The following is a 16,774-nucleotide window of genomic DNA, read 5'->3' on the forward strand; positions in this document are numbered from 1 at the left end:
GCGCGTTCTGCTGCGGCTGCTGCTGCTGCTGCTGCTGCTGCTGCTGCTGCTGCTGCTGCCGCCCCAGAGTCTGACTGGCTGTAGAGTCAGACGACAGCCAAGACAACACACACACACACACACACACCACTGTTCACTGACCCACATTCTCACACAACAGAGGAAGGAAACATCATCTGAAAGTCTTGACCTGAAACTCAGTGAAAAGGAAAATACCAGGAAAACAAAACAAAACAAATCTCATTCACGGAACAAAAGACACTGAGATTTTAGTTCAGACCAAAGTCCATGGAGAAAATCAGAGATTAACAAAGTTGTAAAGGAGTTTGTGTTGAAATTTGAAATTTGACTTTTCGATTTCTTGTGTCTGGAGCTACTACTTAGATATTCTTGTCTAGACTAAACCTAGTTATTGGTTTTAAGTTTTAGTGTACATCTAACCTTCAGGAATTGATTGATCTGTTTTGGTGAATTCTAACTATTTCATTCAACATTTTTGTCTAACGTTCATTCATATTTTGGAGCCACTTCTGCTTCTGTTTTATGTGAGGCTTCCTCCATCTGTGACGGTGACGTCCGGCCTGTAGGTTTGGTAAGTGTTAACTACAGTATGTGATTTTCACTGACCTACATTGTCAGACAACAGTGGGAGGAAACATCATCTGAAACGTCTTAACCTGAAACCTGGAGATAAAAGCTGCAGCTGAGATACAAGGAAAACAAAACAAATATTTAATCCACAGAACAAATGGCAGAGGAAGTGAAACCATTATGTTTCATCTCACTGCTCACCACAGTGTTACAGAAACACACAGGAGCTGCTCCACCGCACACAATGCCATTCCAAACATTATCATGGAGACAAAAGTTGATTGTTAATCAATACGACACATGAACTTCGTGAGGGAAGCAGCAGCGGATAAACAGCTGATCTGGTCTCTTTGGTCTGAACTAAAATCTCTGATTTTCTCCATGGACTTTGGTCTGAACTAAAATCTCTGATTTTCTCCATGGACTTTGGTCTGAACTAAAATCTCTGATTTTCTCCATGGACTTTGGTCTGAACTAAAATCTCTGATTTTCTCCATGGACTTTGGTCTGAACTAAAATCTCTGATTTTCTCCATGGACTTTGGTCTGAACTAAAATCTCTGATTTTCTCCATGGACTTTGGTCTGAACTAAAATCTCTCTCTGAAGATGTGGGAACCTTCAGCTCACTGACCTGCAGGTCCTGAGGGAGGTAGTTGTACAGAACCACCTCCAGAACCACCTCCTCTCCTCGGATCAGGTAGGCCGGCAGATTAAGGGACAGGAAGAAATCCTGGAACACTGTGAGCTGTAGGAACATGTCAGCAAAGAAGAAACATTGAGGAGGTCTGGGGTTAGCATTTAAGCTAACATTTAGTTATTCCTTCATTTAAGTTTCAGTTGACTTTCATTTGATCTCTTTTTTGTCTTTTCTCTGTTTTGTGTCTGATAACAGAAGCCCAGGAGGACGGGAGTCAGAAGTTTAGTCTTTTAAAACCAAATACCTCCACAGGTTCTCTGATGATGCCCAGACCCAGGCTCTGGGACATGACGAAGGCCGTGGCGACCCAGGTGGTGATGGTGTCTGGAGCCTCCACAGGTATCTGTCGTGTGTCGGAATCTCTGCCGTGTTGGACAGTAAAAGAAAATCAATTTCAACAAACGTGACTTTGATTTCTGACTAACGACCGTCTGCTAACGTCTTTAGCCTTTAGCTTCTTTCTCACTCTTTGTCTTTTCAGGTTGTTGGAGTAAAGTACACAACAAACGACACAGGTGTGTGTGTGTGTGTGTGTGGGGGGGGGGGGGGGGGGGGGGGGGGCAGTGGTGGTTTACCCCAGGTGGAGGTCCATCCATATCCAGGTCTCTGGAAAGTTCCGACGCACTCGTGGTTCCAGTTCAGGTGGCGTGGAGGTCAGGAGGTCCATGTTTTGGTGTTCTGTAGTGAGAGACAGCCCATGACGTGTGTGTGTGTGTGTGTGTGTTACAGTCACACACACACACACACGTCCTGTTACCAGCACTGTTGGACGGAACACTCACCAAACTCAATTCTGTGTCTGAAGTCCTGCCCGTGGAAACTGGCGTCAGTCAGAACCTCCAGTTCACAGCTCTGTGCAGAGCAGATCCAGGAACAGATGTTAGCATGTAGCATACGTTTGTCTTCACCAAGGCTAGGCTAGGCTAATCCTGCTAACACCCTTAACCTCTCTTTCCCAGTCTTTCCCAGCAGATCTGAATCCAGACAGTATTATTACTGCCACCTACTGGCTGTGTTGTCCATTTGGTTCTGTCAGCGCAGCTGTGAGCTGCTAACATCTAACCAGCTAACAGTCCTGCGCTAACTGTTAAACACGTGATGATTTCACAGGTTCAGTCTGATTGAACTGTTCTGACCGTAAAGACGGAGTAGGGGTCTCCCCTGGTCAACATGTAGTTCTCAGAGTAGTCCTCGGGGGCGTCGTAGCTCTCCAACTCCTCCATCACCTGAGAACTCAACACCAACAACATTGTTAGAGCAGAAACACAAACAGCAAAGTGGGACAAAGACACAAAACAGCTGCTATTGTTGTACGATGTCTACACTGATCTGAACGATGGGGGGGCGGGGGGGGGGGGGGAAATAGACCTGGACTCATGTGGGAAAACATGAAACCACTGAAGATGGTGACGGTAAAAACAACAACGTGAGTTACATAAGAAACAGAAGAACCAGGAGGTCGGCAGCTGCCCCCTATCTGAGGCTGGGGGCACTGCAGGTCTGGTCTGAGGGGGACACCATGGGGACACCATGGGTCTCAGGGGGACACCATGGGTCTGAGGAGGACACCATGGGTCTCAGGAGGACACCATGGGGACACCATGGGTCTGAGAAGATGGAAAACAAGAAGAAAGAGGATGAGGACGTCATCTGTCTCCTCTTCACCTTCTCCTTGGTGATGTCATTATTTGATCCCATCCAGGCAGAACTCTGGTCTACCACTAGGAGGCCCACCAGGGAGCCGGGCTCCATCACCTTCACTGTGAGGGTCACAGGTTCTCCTGGACTGGTGGTGTTGGTGCTGAAGCTCAGAGACACCTGGGACACACACACACACACACACACACACACGTACATGTATTTCTGATCAGTGAAAAGGAACCAAAGCAGTGACGGAGAGTGAAGGTTCACCTGGTTCTTCAGCAGCTGCCTGAGCTCCAGTGTGATTTTGTCCGTGACGATTTCTCCGCTGGGAAGGACACAGAAGACAATGACACAGGCCTCGGGAGCCCAGGAATGTTCTGGAAGCAGGTCCAACACACTGGAGCTGGTCCCTGCAGAAACCACCTGACCTCTGGACCTGACCTTCAGACGGAACCACCACAGGACTGGATCAAACACGGACATCTTGATTCAGCTGTGGCTGAACGGTGAACGTGACTGAGGAGGAGAAGGTTTTACCACAAAGTGACAGTTGTCTTCTGGAAAGGTCTTGGACACTTGGAGCCTGAAGGGAGACCCCACCTGGACAGACAGAGAAAGACAAGATGAGGTGGACGTTGACTTCCTGTCCGTGTGTGTGTGTGTGTGTGTGTGTGTGTGTGTACCTGTGGAGACAGCTCAGCCTGGTGGATCTGCAGGTAGGAGTTGGAGGCCGAGGTGTAGCTCCTGTACAGCTGCAGGGTTCGATGGCTGTCGCCAAAGGAGGCCTGAGAAGAACAGTCAGATGGTTCTGTTCTCAGACTTCAAATTTAACGATGGCAGGACGAGGACAGTTTCTGGAGGAATGTTCCGGTCTAGTCCAATGATCTGGTCTTCCTACAAATCTGTGTTTACTCACGTCGATGGTGAGAGTTTGGGTGTCGTTCTTGACCAGGATGTGGAGGTTAACAATTCCGGTTGAAGGTAAAGCGATCTCCATCACCTCAGGAGAACCCATGGTGGGGGGGGGCATGTTTCTAGGACCTAAATTGTCCCAAGGCTTGATGTCTCCCACCGTGTCCTTGGGCCAACCCCAAGGACTGTCGGTCCCCTGCATCACCGACACCGTGACCATACTGCCCACAGCTGTAGGGGGCAGCGGTTTACCGTCGAACGTCGTTATCTTCAGCTGTGAGATGAAAAATCCAGAAGACACTGAATGGCCGAGGCTTTTATTTTGAAATGACAGGAACAACATTAATGAGAAACGTGACGACCTGGGCGACCTAGCCTTTCCCAGGTAGCATTTAGCGTTTCATTTCTGTCTTTAGCGAAGTATAAACACGAGTTATGGATGGACTGGTTATTTCTGCTTCTTATGAGCTAACGTTCAGTTATCGTATCAGTTTCAGACAAACCTCAGGCTAACGTTTGGCTTTAATGAGCTCACTGTTGACACTAGCCTTGGCTAACGGTGAGCTCGTTTGGCTATGTTTGTTTTGCCCTTCTTACCCTGCCGACAAAGTAGAGCAGAGGCCGCAGTATTTTGGGATAATCGTAGAAGGAGAGTTTGTAGCGGTGTTTCTCCAGACACACTGTTGCCGAGTCGTTGTACGTCACACCTGGAACACAGTGACGTCAGACTTTGTTTACGTTCCAACCTTCTCAACCCAGGTGTGTGGTGACGATTCATGAAAAACAATGTGACCTCTGACCTGTGAGGTGTTCGGTCACATTGACAAAGACAGAGATGTACTCCTTATTCAGGAAATCCACGGCTCGTTTCCTCATGGGATAGTTCTCGGGAATCAAGAAGCTGAAATCTGTCATCCCATTGATCTGAAACAGGAAATAGAAATGGAATTCCAAGAAGTTATGATGTATTTCCTGTGTCCGGCGTGAGCACCGACCTCTCTGTGTTCCGTGTACGTCTCCACCATTCCGTGGAAGTGATGAACGAAGGTTAGAAACATCTCTCCCTCCACGGCTATACCGTAGGAGTGTCTGCGACGGACGGTTTATGATTAAAGAATGTAACGTTTTACAGAGTGAGCGTGAAAATAAAAAGGTTCTCACTTTGCCGTGACAGAACCCCACAGAGCGTCTTCGTGGTAAATGGCGTCGGGAACGTCGATCCAAACTTTAAACTTCGGCAACACTGTAGAAAACGAAGAGAACATTTGGACTAAAACTAAAACACTGATTTCTTTCAGCCTTTTTGGCCAATGGAAACAAAGAGAAGATGCACTTACCATAGTTGTCCACATGGAAGTGCTGTTTGCTCTTCACCCCCTGTGAAACAAAGGCGTCACATGATGGGACTTTTTGTCAGATCAACATTCAGAATGTGACGGTGGTGGTGGGAAACCTACGTCCACGGTGGCGTGTATGGTCCAGTTTCCCAGAGGAGGAATCTCAGAGAGCTGGAAGTCGAGGGACACCACGCCCAGTTCTCCGTCCTCTGACTCCCACTGTCTCAGCAGGTTCTCCTTGGGATCCTGGATCAGAGAGGAAGAAGAGTCAAGTTGCACTTTGTATTTATGTCACTAACGTTCTGTCATGTGACTCACTCTGACGGTGATGTGGACCGGACCGATGGCGGGCTTCCCGTCAGGATGAATGGACACCACCCTGAACTTGACCTTCTGACCTGGGCGATAGTTGGCTTTGTCAGTTTGGATGAAGGTGGAGACACCCTTGAGATCGACGTTCAGTTCGGTTCTGTTGTGGAAAACTAGGCCGCTGTCGGAGTGACCTTTGACCTCCAGCTCCATACCCCATTGATGGCTGAAGTCAAACTGCAAAACAGGAATCGTAAAAGTGATGAATTCTCATCGTCGGCGTGATGATCCCTGCTCTGTTGTCACTGGAGCTAAATGTTCCAATCATCCGTTTTTATTTTTGATTAATTAGCACATTAATCAAGTTAATGACATCAACTGATACAGTTACAGCTACACAATGAAAGAAAATTAGATTTAAGCATAAATATGTAATACTGTCAGGACTCACCGGGGGCAGCGTCAGCATCTTAGTAAAACCTTGCAACAAAGAACAATCGAGTTAATTTGCTGTGGAAATTCAGTGCCAGTAGAGGTCAGTAAAGTTAACAGTAATAGCCAAAGAAGAAGAAAACTGAGTGTCGCGGACAGGATCAGCCTGTAGGGGGAGACTGGACTCCCCCTACAGGCTGGGGTCAGGATCAGCCTGTAGGGGGAGACTGGACTTCCCCTACAGGCTGGGGTCAGGATCAGCCCGTAGGGGGAGACTGGACTGCTGTTTGTCAATGTTATGTTAACATCTCAAAGAAATGTTTTTTTTACAGGTAAAAAAAAACATGAGATGCAAACAGCTCCCTCTGCAGGCCAACAGGGAACATATTCACTGCCCAGTGAATATTTACCTCCTTCAACGATAACTACCCCTGACGACAGGACGTTCCCTCCATTAGAGATGTTAGCGGAGACGTGGAGAGAAGAAGAACCCAGGACAGTGACCGACACTGAGGTAGGAACGCCAGGACGTACTGTTGAGGGCGCCACCAGCAGGTAGGAGGGGGCATGGCTGATAGGAAAACAACATGAAACAGATATGTAAACAATAAGTAGAGAAAAAGTAGAAAAAAATGATAGAAGAGACAAAAACAGTCATTATACCTGTGGTGTTAGGAGTGCATATTTGTTAAAGTTCTGTGTGTGTGTGTGAGTGATATATTTGTTAAACTTCTGTGTGTGTGTGTGTGTGAGTGAGTGTGTGTGTGTACCTGTTGTTGTAGTGTGTGCTGTTGGGGTCACCCAGGACGACCTTCAGGGCGCAGAGGCAGAAAATGTTCCAAACCTGGAGAAGCTCCATCAGTGAAGACTGACTGGGGGTGGAGCCAGTCCACAGACTTCATACCTGAAGGTGGAGGCCACGCCCACTGATGCACAGAGGTAGCCACGCCCCCCAGGTCTTATCAGATGAGTCAGGGAAGTGTCCCTGTGGAAAAGTCTTTATTCTATTCTTCCATTGTTAGAGTTAACAACAGTGTCAGCTGAAATGATGAGCCAAAGAGGACACAAAATGTCGTAACCTTAGCCTGGGGATAGAGTTATCACGAAATAACCAACAAATATCCAGAACTAAACCATATAATAACAGCTGGTTGTCCTGGGAACAGAGATGAACATGAAGTCAGATATCTTTGATTTTATGTGAGACACAGACAAACTGTGTCGTTTAATTAGAGTTCAACACGTGGGTGGCAATCAAATGTGCAGTTCGGCCTCCTCATCAGCAGACGGCGCTACTTCACTGGACTTCACCTTCACCAGACAGTCCTAACTGCAGCCGAAATGACAACGTTACGACCCTTTACCTGCGACGATCTGTTTAAGTTTAACAATATGTGAGTGAAATGTTTTAAAGTTTGTTTGTTGTTTTCAAGCTTGTTCTTGTTGAATGTCGGGATTTCCCGCTGCTTATATGCATTTATCGCGCTTCCTCACCAACTTCCGGCAGATTCTGCCTTCACGCTGGGGCTAAAATGCTACCTGCAAATATCCATTCAAAACAAGCGTTCATTCAGCGACTTAACTCTGTGTTTGTCAGTTTAAGTTAAACCATTGACTAACATCACCTTGTTCCAGTGTTGGACGTTGATAACTTAAATATATTGAACTGTTATAAATAATAATAATAATATTATTATAAACTGCAGCTAAGTCACAGTAACTGTACTGGTATAAAATGCACGTTTTTGTCCCAGAATTAAACAACACAACCAGGGAGGAAAACGTGTATATTTTGATGTGGCATTTGGAATTACAGCCTTTGGCAGTGATCGGTCGGTTGTAGTCAGTGGTTGTCAGTGATCGGTCGGTTGTAGTCAGTGGTTGTCAGTCACCTGACTAACGTGTGTGTCATAGAAGTCGTTTTCTGAATGAAATTCAACTACTATTTTAATTTCATGTTTCTTTTTGTCCAACAGAAACCTGGACCCTTTGACAGAAACTGTATCCTTCATTTTACAAACGCACTAGTCATCAGCGCCAGCAGGGGGCTCTTACACACCTAGTCGTTGTTTAAGCAAAGCTATTTAAAGGTATTTCTGCAAAAATATTCCTAAACAAATAATCCTATAAGTAACACACCCGGCCTCCAGGAGGGTTTCTGTAGAGTTTGTGGGAGAACAACACTGAGGAAGGTCAGGTGTTTCAGTGTCCACGGGAATCTGTCGAGGATTCAGGTTCAAATTAAATACAGTTCAGTTCAGTTTCCTTTACTCCTCACGTTTAGTATGGGATTCCGTTTTACCTGCAGTACTTGGCTCACTGGCCGGAGTACTTCATCGTAGCAGAGGCACCTGGTGGTGAACTGATGGGCTACAGTAAGTGTGGCACCCCCTGCTGGCTGACTCCACCGTTTTAGGTGAACCAAAGCTGGTGTAAGTGTTTTTTTTGTTTGTTTGTTTGTTTTTTTACCTGCAGTCATGGGGAAGGCGGAGGGATCTGTGGCGCGGGAGGAGTGGCACGGTCACGTCACAGCCCTGTCGGTGGCTCCGGAGTTCAGACGACTCGGCCTCGCCGCCAAACTCATGGAGATGTTGGAGGAGATCTCAGAGAGGTTTGTGACGTTGCACGTCCCAGGGTGGGTCTGCTGCTGCAGATGATGTACAGTATGTCAAGGAGCACTCCTCACTCCCTGTGTCAACGGTGCTGTTTTATTTTACTACAGAGGACGAATGACTGACATGGATGTACACGTTACATATGTCTCTGAATGTCAACAAAAAACAATATAACAATAGTTGAAGGAAAAAAACAGAAAAATGATCCATGGAGTTTTGGTAAATTAAATGTAAAGAAATGTTTTCATTTTCTGTCAAAAATATAATTTTTTTAACATCAGTGATGTAAAAAAGAAGAAGCGTTTGGAGAGAGACGGCAGCCCAGGTCTGATTGTTCTCTGCTGGTTTTCCAGGAAGGGTGGATTCTTCGTGGATCTCTTTGTGCGCGTGTCCAACCAGGTGGCGGTGAACATGTACAAACGTTTGGGCTACAGCGTCTACAGAACTGTCATCGAATATTACTCTGCCAGCAACGGGGAACCGGACGAAGACGCCTACGGTTAGATCACTTTAACACACACACACACACCTCGTCTTCACGTTTGATAGAGCGGTGAAGAGAAACAGGCCGAGGTGGTTAGCCATGTTAGCAGACGTGTGACTAAAAGAAGCTAACACGTAGTTGGTCACCCGTCATTAACCAACACTGGAGGCATGATGGGAAAAGAGGTTGTGCATTTATTTTGTGAAGTGGCCCAAACACAAAGCCTCATGGGAACAGGAAACAAACCAGTGCTGCTTTATCAAAGGCTCAGGTCGAAAGGTCTCTGTTTGTGGCCAGAAGAGGGCGACATTTGAGCAGTTGTCGCCTCGACTTTGATCTTGTTTTGTTTTTTCTGTGCAGATATGAGGAAGGCTCTCTCCAGAGACACAGAGAAGAAGTCCATCATCCCTCTGCCACATCCTGTCAGACCTGAAGACATTGAATAACAGAAGAGTGGCTCTCTGAGGCTCCGCCCCCTTCTCTACATCATCATCATCATCATCATCAACCTGACACAGTCAGAGAGCCACTGTTTCTCACCCATTCTATCCTTTTAATTTAGAATGACCCAGAAAAGAGGACGAGTGAGAGAGAGAGAGTGTGTGTGTGTGTGTGTGTGTGTGTGTGAGGCACAAATGCAAAAACATGTAAAATAAAGTTAAATGGTATCAAAATGTTCTGCTGTTCTTTTTATCACAATGACTTTGATGTTAATCTTCTCCAGTGTTGTTCTCCTCTTTCTTCTTTGCACCATCCTCCTCCTCTTCCTCACTCTCACTGCTGCTGCTGCTGCTGCTGCTGCTGCTGTCGTCTCGGTCGTCGTGCTCCTCCTCCTGGTTGTTGTTGTTCTTCCCCTCCTCCTCCTGGTCGTCGTGCTCCTCCTTGAGCTCCTCCTTGAGCTCCTCCTTGAGCTCCTCCTGGTGGTCTGTGTCGGTCTGACTCTCTCTGCCAGACTCTGTTTGCAGCTGTTTGTCAGGAGCTTCCTCAGCTTCCTGAGCGGACGACGGCGATGGCGGCGACGACGACAGCTGTGTTTGAGGCTCCGTGGGTTGGTCGGCAGCCACATCCTCGCTCTCTGCCTGCTGACGCTTCCACATTCGAGCCATGGCCAGCAGTTTGAGGTTGGGCTGGTTGGCAGCGTCTTCGGGGAAGATGTAGTCGTAGTACTCCTCCCACCCTGCATCGGACTGTTGGGGAGAAAGGAGAGACAAAGGTCAAGACGATGACCCGGGGTCACGGGGGAGTAAAACCAGTCACAGCTGCTGCTCCTCTTACCCCGTCCTCCGCCGTCAGCTTCCTCCTCTTCTTCACCTTCTCTGGCAGCAGCTTCCTCACCCTCTCCCTGCTGCTGTCGGAGCCAAACTCTCTCTCAAATTCCCTCCAGGACTCCAGCAGCATCAGGCGTTCCTCCTTCTCCTCGCAGCTCCTCATGCCCTTGTTGGCCTCCTCAAAGATCTGCCGACACTTCTGCAGGCGCTCGTCGCTGTCGATGGACAGCTCAAACTTGGCGTAGCTGATCCAAACCTGTGCCAGAAAAACAGAAGACCGTCTCCATGGATGAACAGAAACTGAGCAGTGAACCTCCTGGGTCGGTACGGTACGGTTCAGTACGGTACAGTTGACGGTCAGGGCTCACCTTGACGTGCTGCGTTCGCTGCAGTAGCCGTTTGTACAGGTTCCTGGTGTTCCCAAACTCCTCCTGCTCTATCTCAAAGTCGATGTAGGACTTCCACAGAACCTGAGGAACCAGACCAGCAGCTTAGAACTCAGTCCAGCCCAGAGTTCTGAAACACTGAGCTGCAGTGACACCAACACACACACACCTCGGGCATGTCCAGCCGGGGCTGTCCAATGGCCAGCTCAAAGATGGCCCGGGCTCGGTCCACGTCCCCCAGGATGGTCTCCAGCTCGGCGAACTTGATCCAGGTGGTGCAGTTCTCAGGATTGAACTCCAGGTACTTCTGGTACAGCTTCCTGCAGCGGTCGAACTCACGCAGCTGCAGCTCCAGTTCGATGTAGCCCTTCAGAAGTTTGTTCTTGGGGCATTTACCGATGGCCAGGCCCTGAGCACAGACATGACCTTTAACCTTTCCTGAAGCTAACACCTACAGCTAACACCTTTAAGGGACTTCTTGGCTACGTGGAAACAATCTGTTAGCGAGCCACACTTTGAGAACCACTTCTTATTTTTGGCTTTCCCCCCGCCCCCCCAGGACTGAAGACCTGTCAGAACCTCACCATGATCTTTCGAGCTCCCTGCAGGTTCTTCTGTCGGATCTCGAACTGAGCGTAGAGCAGCCAGATCTTTGCAAAGGTGAACTGAGGAAAAACAACAACAACAACAGGTTCTGAGGTTCTGTCCCACCTCTGAGAACACGAGAACACAGAGGTGGGGGCTGAGGTCACCTGACCTTTTTATGAGGGATGAGGTCCACGCAGGCCGCGTACACCTGCCTCGTTCTCTCAGGATCCTGAGAAAGAACGGAGATCATGAACAGAGACTGATCGGGGGGGGGGGACGAGGAGGGGGGGTGATGAAGCTACATGGCCATAAATCATAAATTAGACAATTTTATGCTGAGTTTCGGCTTTGACCTTTGACTCCTCACCTTGACCTCCAGCTCCTCATACAGAGCGTAGTTAATCCACAGGTAGATGTAGCGCCTCCAGTGTCTCTTCTCAGGGATGGGGGGGGTGTTGGCAATGGCTCGTTCATAAACCTCCCTCACTGTGTCGGGGTCGGCGTCGCTCTCGACCAGACGCAGGTAGTCGAACCAGGCGTCGTAGTTATGTGGGTTGGCCTGGAACAATGAACAGTGAGGAAATCAGGTCGGGTCGGGTCGGGTCAGGTGACCTTCTTGGTTCATAAATACCTTGACTTCCTCTTCGTACTGGAACCGCCGTTTGCTGACGATCACATCCTCGATGCCCCTGCGATCTCCAAACTTCTTCTCAAACATGGTGTAGTTCTTGAAGAGTTCCTGAGCCTGCTGTTTGGGAATTCTGTCCAAGGCGTATTTATAGATCACACGAACGCGTTCAAACTGTCAAGAAATCAACAGGGACGATTCCTTTAACACGGGAAAAGGAAACAAGGCCTCGCACAGAAAATCTGCTTTTCACAAACCTCCTTTTGCGTCTCCTCAAACCGGGCGAAGGCGACAAAGAGGTTTTCATCTACGTGTTCTTCTCCAAAGAACTCCACCGACCTCTCGTAGACCTTCCTGCTGTGAGCCACGTAGCCGTGCTTCTCCTCAAAGCGAGCGTACTTGATCCAGTTCTTCACCTCAGGATGAACGATGACGAGTGCAGCGCAGTCAAGGAAAACCAAAAACACTCCTTAATAAAATGCTGTAAATAAATCAGATGAAACCTGAGTCCAACCACAAGAACTGGTACTTAGACACTGGAACCTGCAGCAGGACGCGTCGTGTTATAAAGGATATATCTCTCATAGATGGTGCGAGCTTTGTCCACCTCTTTGTACCGAAGTTCAAAGTTGATGTAAGAGTGCCAGGCCTGTTCATCAGGCTCCCACTCCATCCAGCGCTCAAACACCTGTCTGCAGCCAGCCACGTTCCCCAGCATCTCCTCCATGTAGGTGTACTTGTACCTTGGAGAAACACGTTTGAAAAATGCCTTCATTTCTGATCGACACAAAAAGAAAAGAACAAAGTTGGAGTTTCTTTTTTCTTTTCTTTCTTTTTTTTTTTTTTTTACCAGAACTGGTTGACACGGGGCAGGATGGTGATGGCTCTGTCCCAGATGTTTCTGGCGTGGTTCACCTGCCGGCTCTTCATCTCCATCTCGGCATACTTTAGCCACAAAGTAATGTTGCGATGGTCGACATCCAGCGCACGCTCGTAGATGGAGCGCGCCCTGCAACAAAAGGAGGCGGTCGTAACGAAGGAGACGGCACAAAAAGCTAACGGCAGCTGAGAGATGTCAACTGTTCAGAGGTAAGTTAGAGGTTACACTGCACCACCGTACCTCTGGATCTCCTGCAGACTCTCCTCCCATTGTGCGTATTTGATCCAGTTACTGATGACAGTGCGGTTCTTTCTAATGTTGTCCTCAAACCCCTGGAACAATAACAAGAACAAAGAGAGACAGACCAGACGTTAACAGCTCCTCTCTTCTCCCTCCATGGTTGTTGGTGTGGGTGAGGGGACGTGAGGACAGTACCTTCCTCTTCCTCAGTTTGTAGTCATTCAGCTCCTCCTTGTCAGTGATCTTCTGTTTGGGTGGTGGTGGCAGAAGTTCCAGCTCCCTCTCTTTGGCTTCTCTGAGGAGCTGCTCCGCAGTGATTTGAACCTCTGCTGGAGCTTTGTTCTTCACCTGAAACACCACAGCTGAGTTAGCAGGATTTACCGTCTTACGATGCTTTAAACTAAATAAACATTTACAAAAACATATATATTTTTCTTAGCTTTAGCCTTTTGAGTACTTCTAGATAATATATTTTTTTAACTTTTTAACATTTTAACTTTAATTTTTTTATCTTTTAACACGTACATCAATCACCTACTAACAATTTCTATTCTTAAATAAATATAATAATAATATAGAACATATAACACACATTTTGTTTGGTAACAAAATTATTTTAATTTAAACAGACACGATGTGATCTTATCTTATTTCTTATTTTGTGTTAGCACTAGTTTAGCTCAAGTTAGCTCACGTTTCTTCTCTCGTGTTTTGTTTTTCTTTTCTTTTACCTTCGCCACCTTCGGTATCCGCTGTTTTCCCGCCGCGGTGGACGCCATGTTTGACCAGAATTATCACCAAAATAAACTTAGAAATACAAACTGGTACAAGGATAATTTAAAAGCGCGGCTACAATGTCTTGAAAACGTTCTTGTTTCCTGCTGGCGCGGCAGCCATGACACTTCCCAGAGTTCCTTTCGGCCACGGCCTCCCGTGATCCTCTGGGGCAGCAATTCCGTTACTATGACGACGGCGATTGCGCGAAACCACAGGCAGCAGAAAAGTAAACAAAACTCCGTTTCTGGGGTTTTGTGGAGTGAAATTATAATTAATTTGGTTTTTTAACCGAATTCTTAAGAAAATGTAAGTGAATGAAACGCACTTTAGCCACTTCAATGCTAATATTTCGTTGATTTATTAGTTATCTTATACCTTTCACTGATATTTAGCTATTTTATAGCTACGGTTTATTCCTGTTTCTGTCGTTTGGTCGTTTTTCTTTTGGTCACCACAGGGAGACCGTGAACGTGAGGAGAAGTGAGTCTGCAGACGCCCAGGGCATCAGCAGCCTCATCTGCCCTGCAACAGTGGCAGTTTTTGGACAAGTCGACGTCATGCAGCTCCTGTGAGGAAACAGCCCTGATTTTTTTTTGTTAACATTGTTGTCTTTATTTCCATTCAGTGTGTTTGTATTTTTTAAAGTAGAAACAGTGTCAGAATTTAACAAATGTCAAACGTCCACAGGCACACATGAAGATGGCCTTTGGAAGAGTTCGTCAACGATAACGAACATAAAACACGTCTAAAACCTTAGTCACTTTCCCAACTCTGTTCTTCAGGGAGAAAGCCAACCTGGCTGTGACCGTGGTCGACCACCGCGACCACATCCTGGCTCACGCTTCCTTCCTTGATCATCCTGTTGGAGACGTGGTGGATGCAGCCGACTGGGAGTCCTTCCTGCAGGAGCGCTTCAGAGCTGAGAGCTGCACGGTGTGTGTGTGTGTCTGTGTGTGTGTGTGTGTGTCAGATGATGTCACACTGAACTGACGATGTTCTTCATCTTTACCTCCTCAGCCACTGAACACACTCTTCCTCCACCTTTTTGTGACACGGTCAGACTTTGCTGCTGCAGGTGTCAGAGAGATACTCAGGTGAGGAAGAAGGGTGGAGCCCAGAGTTAGCCCAGAGTTAGCCCAGAGTTGGCCCAGAGTTAGCCCAGGGTTAGCCCAGGGTTAGCCCAGAGTTAGCCTAGAGATAGCCCAGGGTTAGCCCAGAGTTAGCCTAGAGATAGCCCAGGGTTAGCCCAGAGTTAGCCTAGAGATAGCCCAGGGTTAGCCCAGAGTTAGCCTAGAGATAGCCCAGGGTTAGCCCAGAGTTAGCCCAGGGTTAGCCCAGCGTTAGCCCAGAGTTAGCCCAGAGTTAGCCTAGAGTTAGCCTAGAGTTAGCCCAGAGTTAGCCCAGGGTTAGCCTAGAGTTAGCCCAGAGTTAGCCCAGAGTTAGCCTAGAGTTAGCCCAGAGTTAGCCCAGAGTTAGCCTAGAGTTAGCCTAGAGTTAGCCCAGAGTTAGCCCAGGGTTAGCCTAGAGGTAGCCCAGAGTTAGCCCAGGGTTAGCCGAGGGTTAGCCCAGCGTTAGCCCAGAGTTAGCCCAGAGTTAGCCTAGAGTTAGCCCAGAGTTAGCCCAGGGTTAGCCTAGAGTCATCAAACATCATTGAGTGTGAAAATGATGTTGAACAGAGTGTTTTCTCTCAGGGTGGTTTTTAACTCGGTCTCAGAGCTGGAGCACCTCCTGCTGATCAGTTCTCACCACGGGCCACTAGGTGACACCAGCTTCTCATTTGTTAACAGATCTACAAGAAATACTATAATATCACCATGGAAACAGGCCCGTGTGTGTGTGTGTGTGTGTGTGTGTGTGTGTGTGTCCACTCACAGAGCCAGCTCTGACTGACACCTTCCAGCCTCTGCAGCCTCTCAGCTCAGACGTCCAGCCTCAGTGTTTGTCCTTCATCTGTGACAGACAGCAGCACTGTCCCAGGCTCCGCCTCCTCCAGGCCAGGTGACCTCACCTACACCTGCACCACACACTGCAGTGTTCTACTTTACAGAGATATTTGAACTTTTTTTACGCCCCACGTGTTAGGATGAAGGACCACGACGGTGTCATGTCCCTGTTTGACCAGCAGAGGGCAGTGTTGTCAGTGTCCGGTGAAGTGGCCTCTCTGACAGAACTGATGCAGAATCAGGATGAAAGGAATCACACAGCTGTCTGTCAGGTCTGTTCCTCTGTGTGTGTGTGTGTGTGTGTGTGTGTGTGGCTGCCAGCATCTGTTCCCTCTGAGACTCTGCTGATGCCAGGGCTCTTCTGCCCCCTACTGGTGGGGCTGACAGCAGTGACATGTGGCAGAGCTGAGCTGACTCTGGTCCAGAACGTTGTCCTGTTCTGTGGGAGAACAGGAGGCTGACGACACCTGGGAGGCTGGTTCTGCTTCTGGTTCCTCAGAGGCACAGAACCAGAACCGGTTGGTTTGCTGAGTACCAGAAACATTTGAAGTGAAATAACAGTACCAGACAGTACCAGGATCCACAGGCATTTTTTTTACCACAGCAAGTACTGTTTGTATTTCTTCTACACCTGGGACAGTGTGTGTTCAGGTGTAACTGACATATATTTATACATTGACTCATGGATGTTGTTGTCTTCAGGTTGACGGAGTTGTAGTCGGACTCATCAGCGCCACCTCTGACGTAGATCTGAAGGAGCTGTGTGACAACTTTGAGCTGGAAGAATTTAACGGTTTGCAGAAAAAAACACAGGCAACAAAAAACTCTGAAGCTGCTGCTGAGGAGGAGGAGGAGGAGGAGGAGGAGGAGGGGGGCAGGTTCTCCTCCCAGGAGGTCAGGCATCAGTTTGAACCTCAGTCAGAACCTCGTGTTTCACCACTGAACTGTTGTTTCACGTCGACAGGAAACAGAAGAGAAACCTGACGTGTTCTGGATCAAGTTCCTCCTTCTTGACAGCAAATATGAGATGAGGTGAGTGAAG

General features: G+C 47.8%; 4 protein-coding genes across 5 annotated transcripts in view; 2 read left to right on the forward strand and 2 right to left on the reverse strand.

Moving 5' to 3' along the window:
• LOC103381377 (CD109 antigen-like) overlaps positions 1–7,009 on the reverse strand; it is a 47,095-nt gene extending 40,086 nt beyond the window's left edge. The window contains exons 1-20 of the mRNA XM_025057067.1: positions 6,694–7,009; positions 6,334–6,494; positions 5,943–5,971; positions 5,501–5,728; positions 5,303–5,428; positions 5,183–5,222; positions 5,007–5,088; positions 4,841–4,934; positions 4,646–4,769; positions 4,443–4,552; positions 3,850–4,119; positions 3,617–3,718; positions 3,471–3,533; positions 3,201–3,374; positions 2,955–3,107; positions 2,426–2,515; positions 2,072–2,141; positions 1,865–1,967; positions 1,534–1,651; positions 1,224–1,337 (exon numbers count right to left, since the gene is read on the reverse strand). Coding sequence (XP_024912835.1) covers positions 1,224–1,337; positions 1,534–1,651; positions 1,865–1,967; positions 2,072–2,141; positions 2,426–2,515; positions 2,955–3,107; positions 3,201–3,374; positions 3,471–3,533; positions 3,617–3,718; positions 3,850–4,119; positions 4,443–4,552; positions 4,646–4,769; positions 4,841–4,934; positions 5,007–5,088; positions 5,183–5,222; positions 5,303–5,428; positions 5,501–5,728; positions 5,943–5,971; positions 6,334–6,494; positions 6,694–6,782 — 2,340 coding nt within the window. The 5' untranslated portion in view covers positions 6,783–7,009. The remainder of the gene's footprint in view (positions 1–1,223; positions 1,338–1,533; positions 1,652–1,864; positions 1,968–2,071; positions 2,142–2,425; positions 2,516–2,954; positions 3,108–3,200; positions 3,375–3,470; positions 3,534–3,616; positions 3,719–3,849; positions 4,120–4,442; positions 4,553–4,645; positions 4,770–4,840; positions 4,935–5,006; positions 5,089–5,182; positions 5,223–5,302; positions 5,429–5,500; positions 5,729–5,942; positions 5,972–6,333; positions 6,495–6,693) is intronic.
• Positions 7,010–7,144: 135 nt separating this feature from the next.
• Positions 7,145–9,620, forward strand: naa20 (N-alpha-acetyltransferase 20, NatB catalytic subunit). The gene is made up of 6 exons (XM_008313605.3): positions 7,145–7,317; positions 7,900–7,924; positions 8,208–8,298; positions 8,399–8,534; positions 8,892–9,037; positions 9,383–9,620. The coding sequence occupies exons 1-6, from the start codon at positions 7,265–7,267 to the stop codon at positions 9,466–9,468; spliced, it is 537 nt and encodes a 178-aa protein (XP_008311827.1). The 5' UTR covers positions 7,145–7,264; the 3' UTR covers positions 9,469–9,620.
• On the reverse strand, positions 9,197–13,933 carry crnkl1 (crooked neck pre-mRNA splicing factor 1). Its single transcript, XM_008313607.3, has 14 exons — positions 13,744–13,933; positions 13,208–13,360; positions 13,013–13,104; positions 12,743–12,901; positions 12,469–12,635; positions 12,150–12,328; positions 11,896–12,066; positions 11,632–11,823; positions 11,434–11,493; positions 11,261–11,341; positions 10,846–11,085; positions 10,659–10,760; positions 10,298–10,546; positions 9,197–10,209 (listed from the first exon to the last, which is right to left on the reverse strand). Exons 1-14 carry the CDS (start codon positions 13,789–13,791, stop codon positions 9,733–9,735), a joined length of 2,370 nt encoding a protein of 789 aa, XP_008311829.1. The 5' UTR covers positions 13,792–13,933; the 3' UTR covers positions 9,197–9,732.
• The window catches only part of cfap61 (cilia and flagella associated protein 61), a 5,712-nt gene continuing 1,786 nt past the window's right edge, over positions 12,849–16,774 (forward strand). Inside the window, exons 1-9 of one of the 2 annotated variants that reach the window (XM_017033502.2) lie at positions 12,849–12,981; positions 14,247–14,357; positions 14,572–14,722; positions 14,807–14,883; positions 15,481–15,548; positions 15,664–15,787; positions 15,872–16,004; positions 16,435–16,626; positions 16,697–16,764. In XM_017033502.2, coding sequence (XP_016888991.2) covers positions 12,965–12,981; positions 14,247–14,357; positions 14,572–14,722; positions 14,807–14,883; positions 15,481–15,548; positions 15,664–15,787; positions 15,872–16,004; positions 16,435–16,626; positions 16,697–16,764 — 941 coding nt within the window. In that variant the 5' untranslated portion in view covers positions 12,849–12,964. Of the gene's footprint in view, positions 12,982–13,956; positions 14,096–14,246; positions 14,358–14,571; positions 14,723–14,806; positions 14,884–15,480; positions 15,549–15,663; positions 15,788–15,871; positions 16,005–16,434; positions 16,627–16,696; positions 16,765–16,774 lie in introns of those variants that run through there. The other variant, XM_017033503.2, reaches the window with a different exon arrangement.

The sequence above is a fragment of the Cynoglossus semilaevis genome, chromosome 7 (assembly GCF_000523025.1).
Source record: "Cynoglossus semilaevis isolate Cse_v1.0 chromosome 7, Cse_v1.0, whole genome shotgun sequence".
In the NCBI taxonomy this organism is placed as follows: domain Eukaryota; kingdom Metazoa; phylum Chordata; class Actinopteri; order Pleuronectiformes; family Cynoglossidae; genus Cynoglossus; species Cynoglossus semilaevis.

Coding starts and splice junctions, on each gene's coding strand:
- naa20 (XM_008313605.3), top strand. CDS start 7,265: ATGACAACGTTACGACCCTTTACCTGCGACGATCTGTTTAAGTTTAAC. Junction 7,318..7,899: donor CTGTTTAAGTTTAACAATAT/GTGAGTGAAATG, acceptor TTTGTCCAACAG/AAACCTGGACCCTTTGACAG. Junction 9,038..9,382: donor ACCGGACGAAGACGCCTACG/GTTAGATCACTT, acceptor TTTTCTGTGCAG/ATATGAGGAAGGCTCTCTCC.
- crnkl1 (XM_008313607.3), bottom strand. CDS start 13,791: ATGGCGTCCACCGCGGCGGGAAAACAGCGGATACCGAAGGTGGCGAAG. Junction 13,105..13,207: donor ACAAACTGAGGAAGAGGAAG/GTACTGTCCTCA, acceptor TTATTGTTCCAG/GGGTTTGAGGACAACATTAG. Junction 10,547..10,658: donor AGCGAACGCAGCACGTCAAG/GTGAGCCCTGAC, acceptor TTTCTGGCACAG/GTTTGGATCAGCTACGCCAA.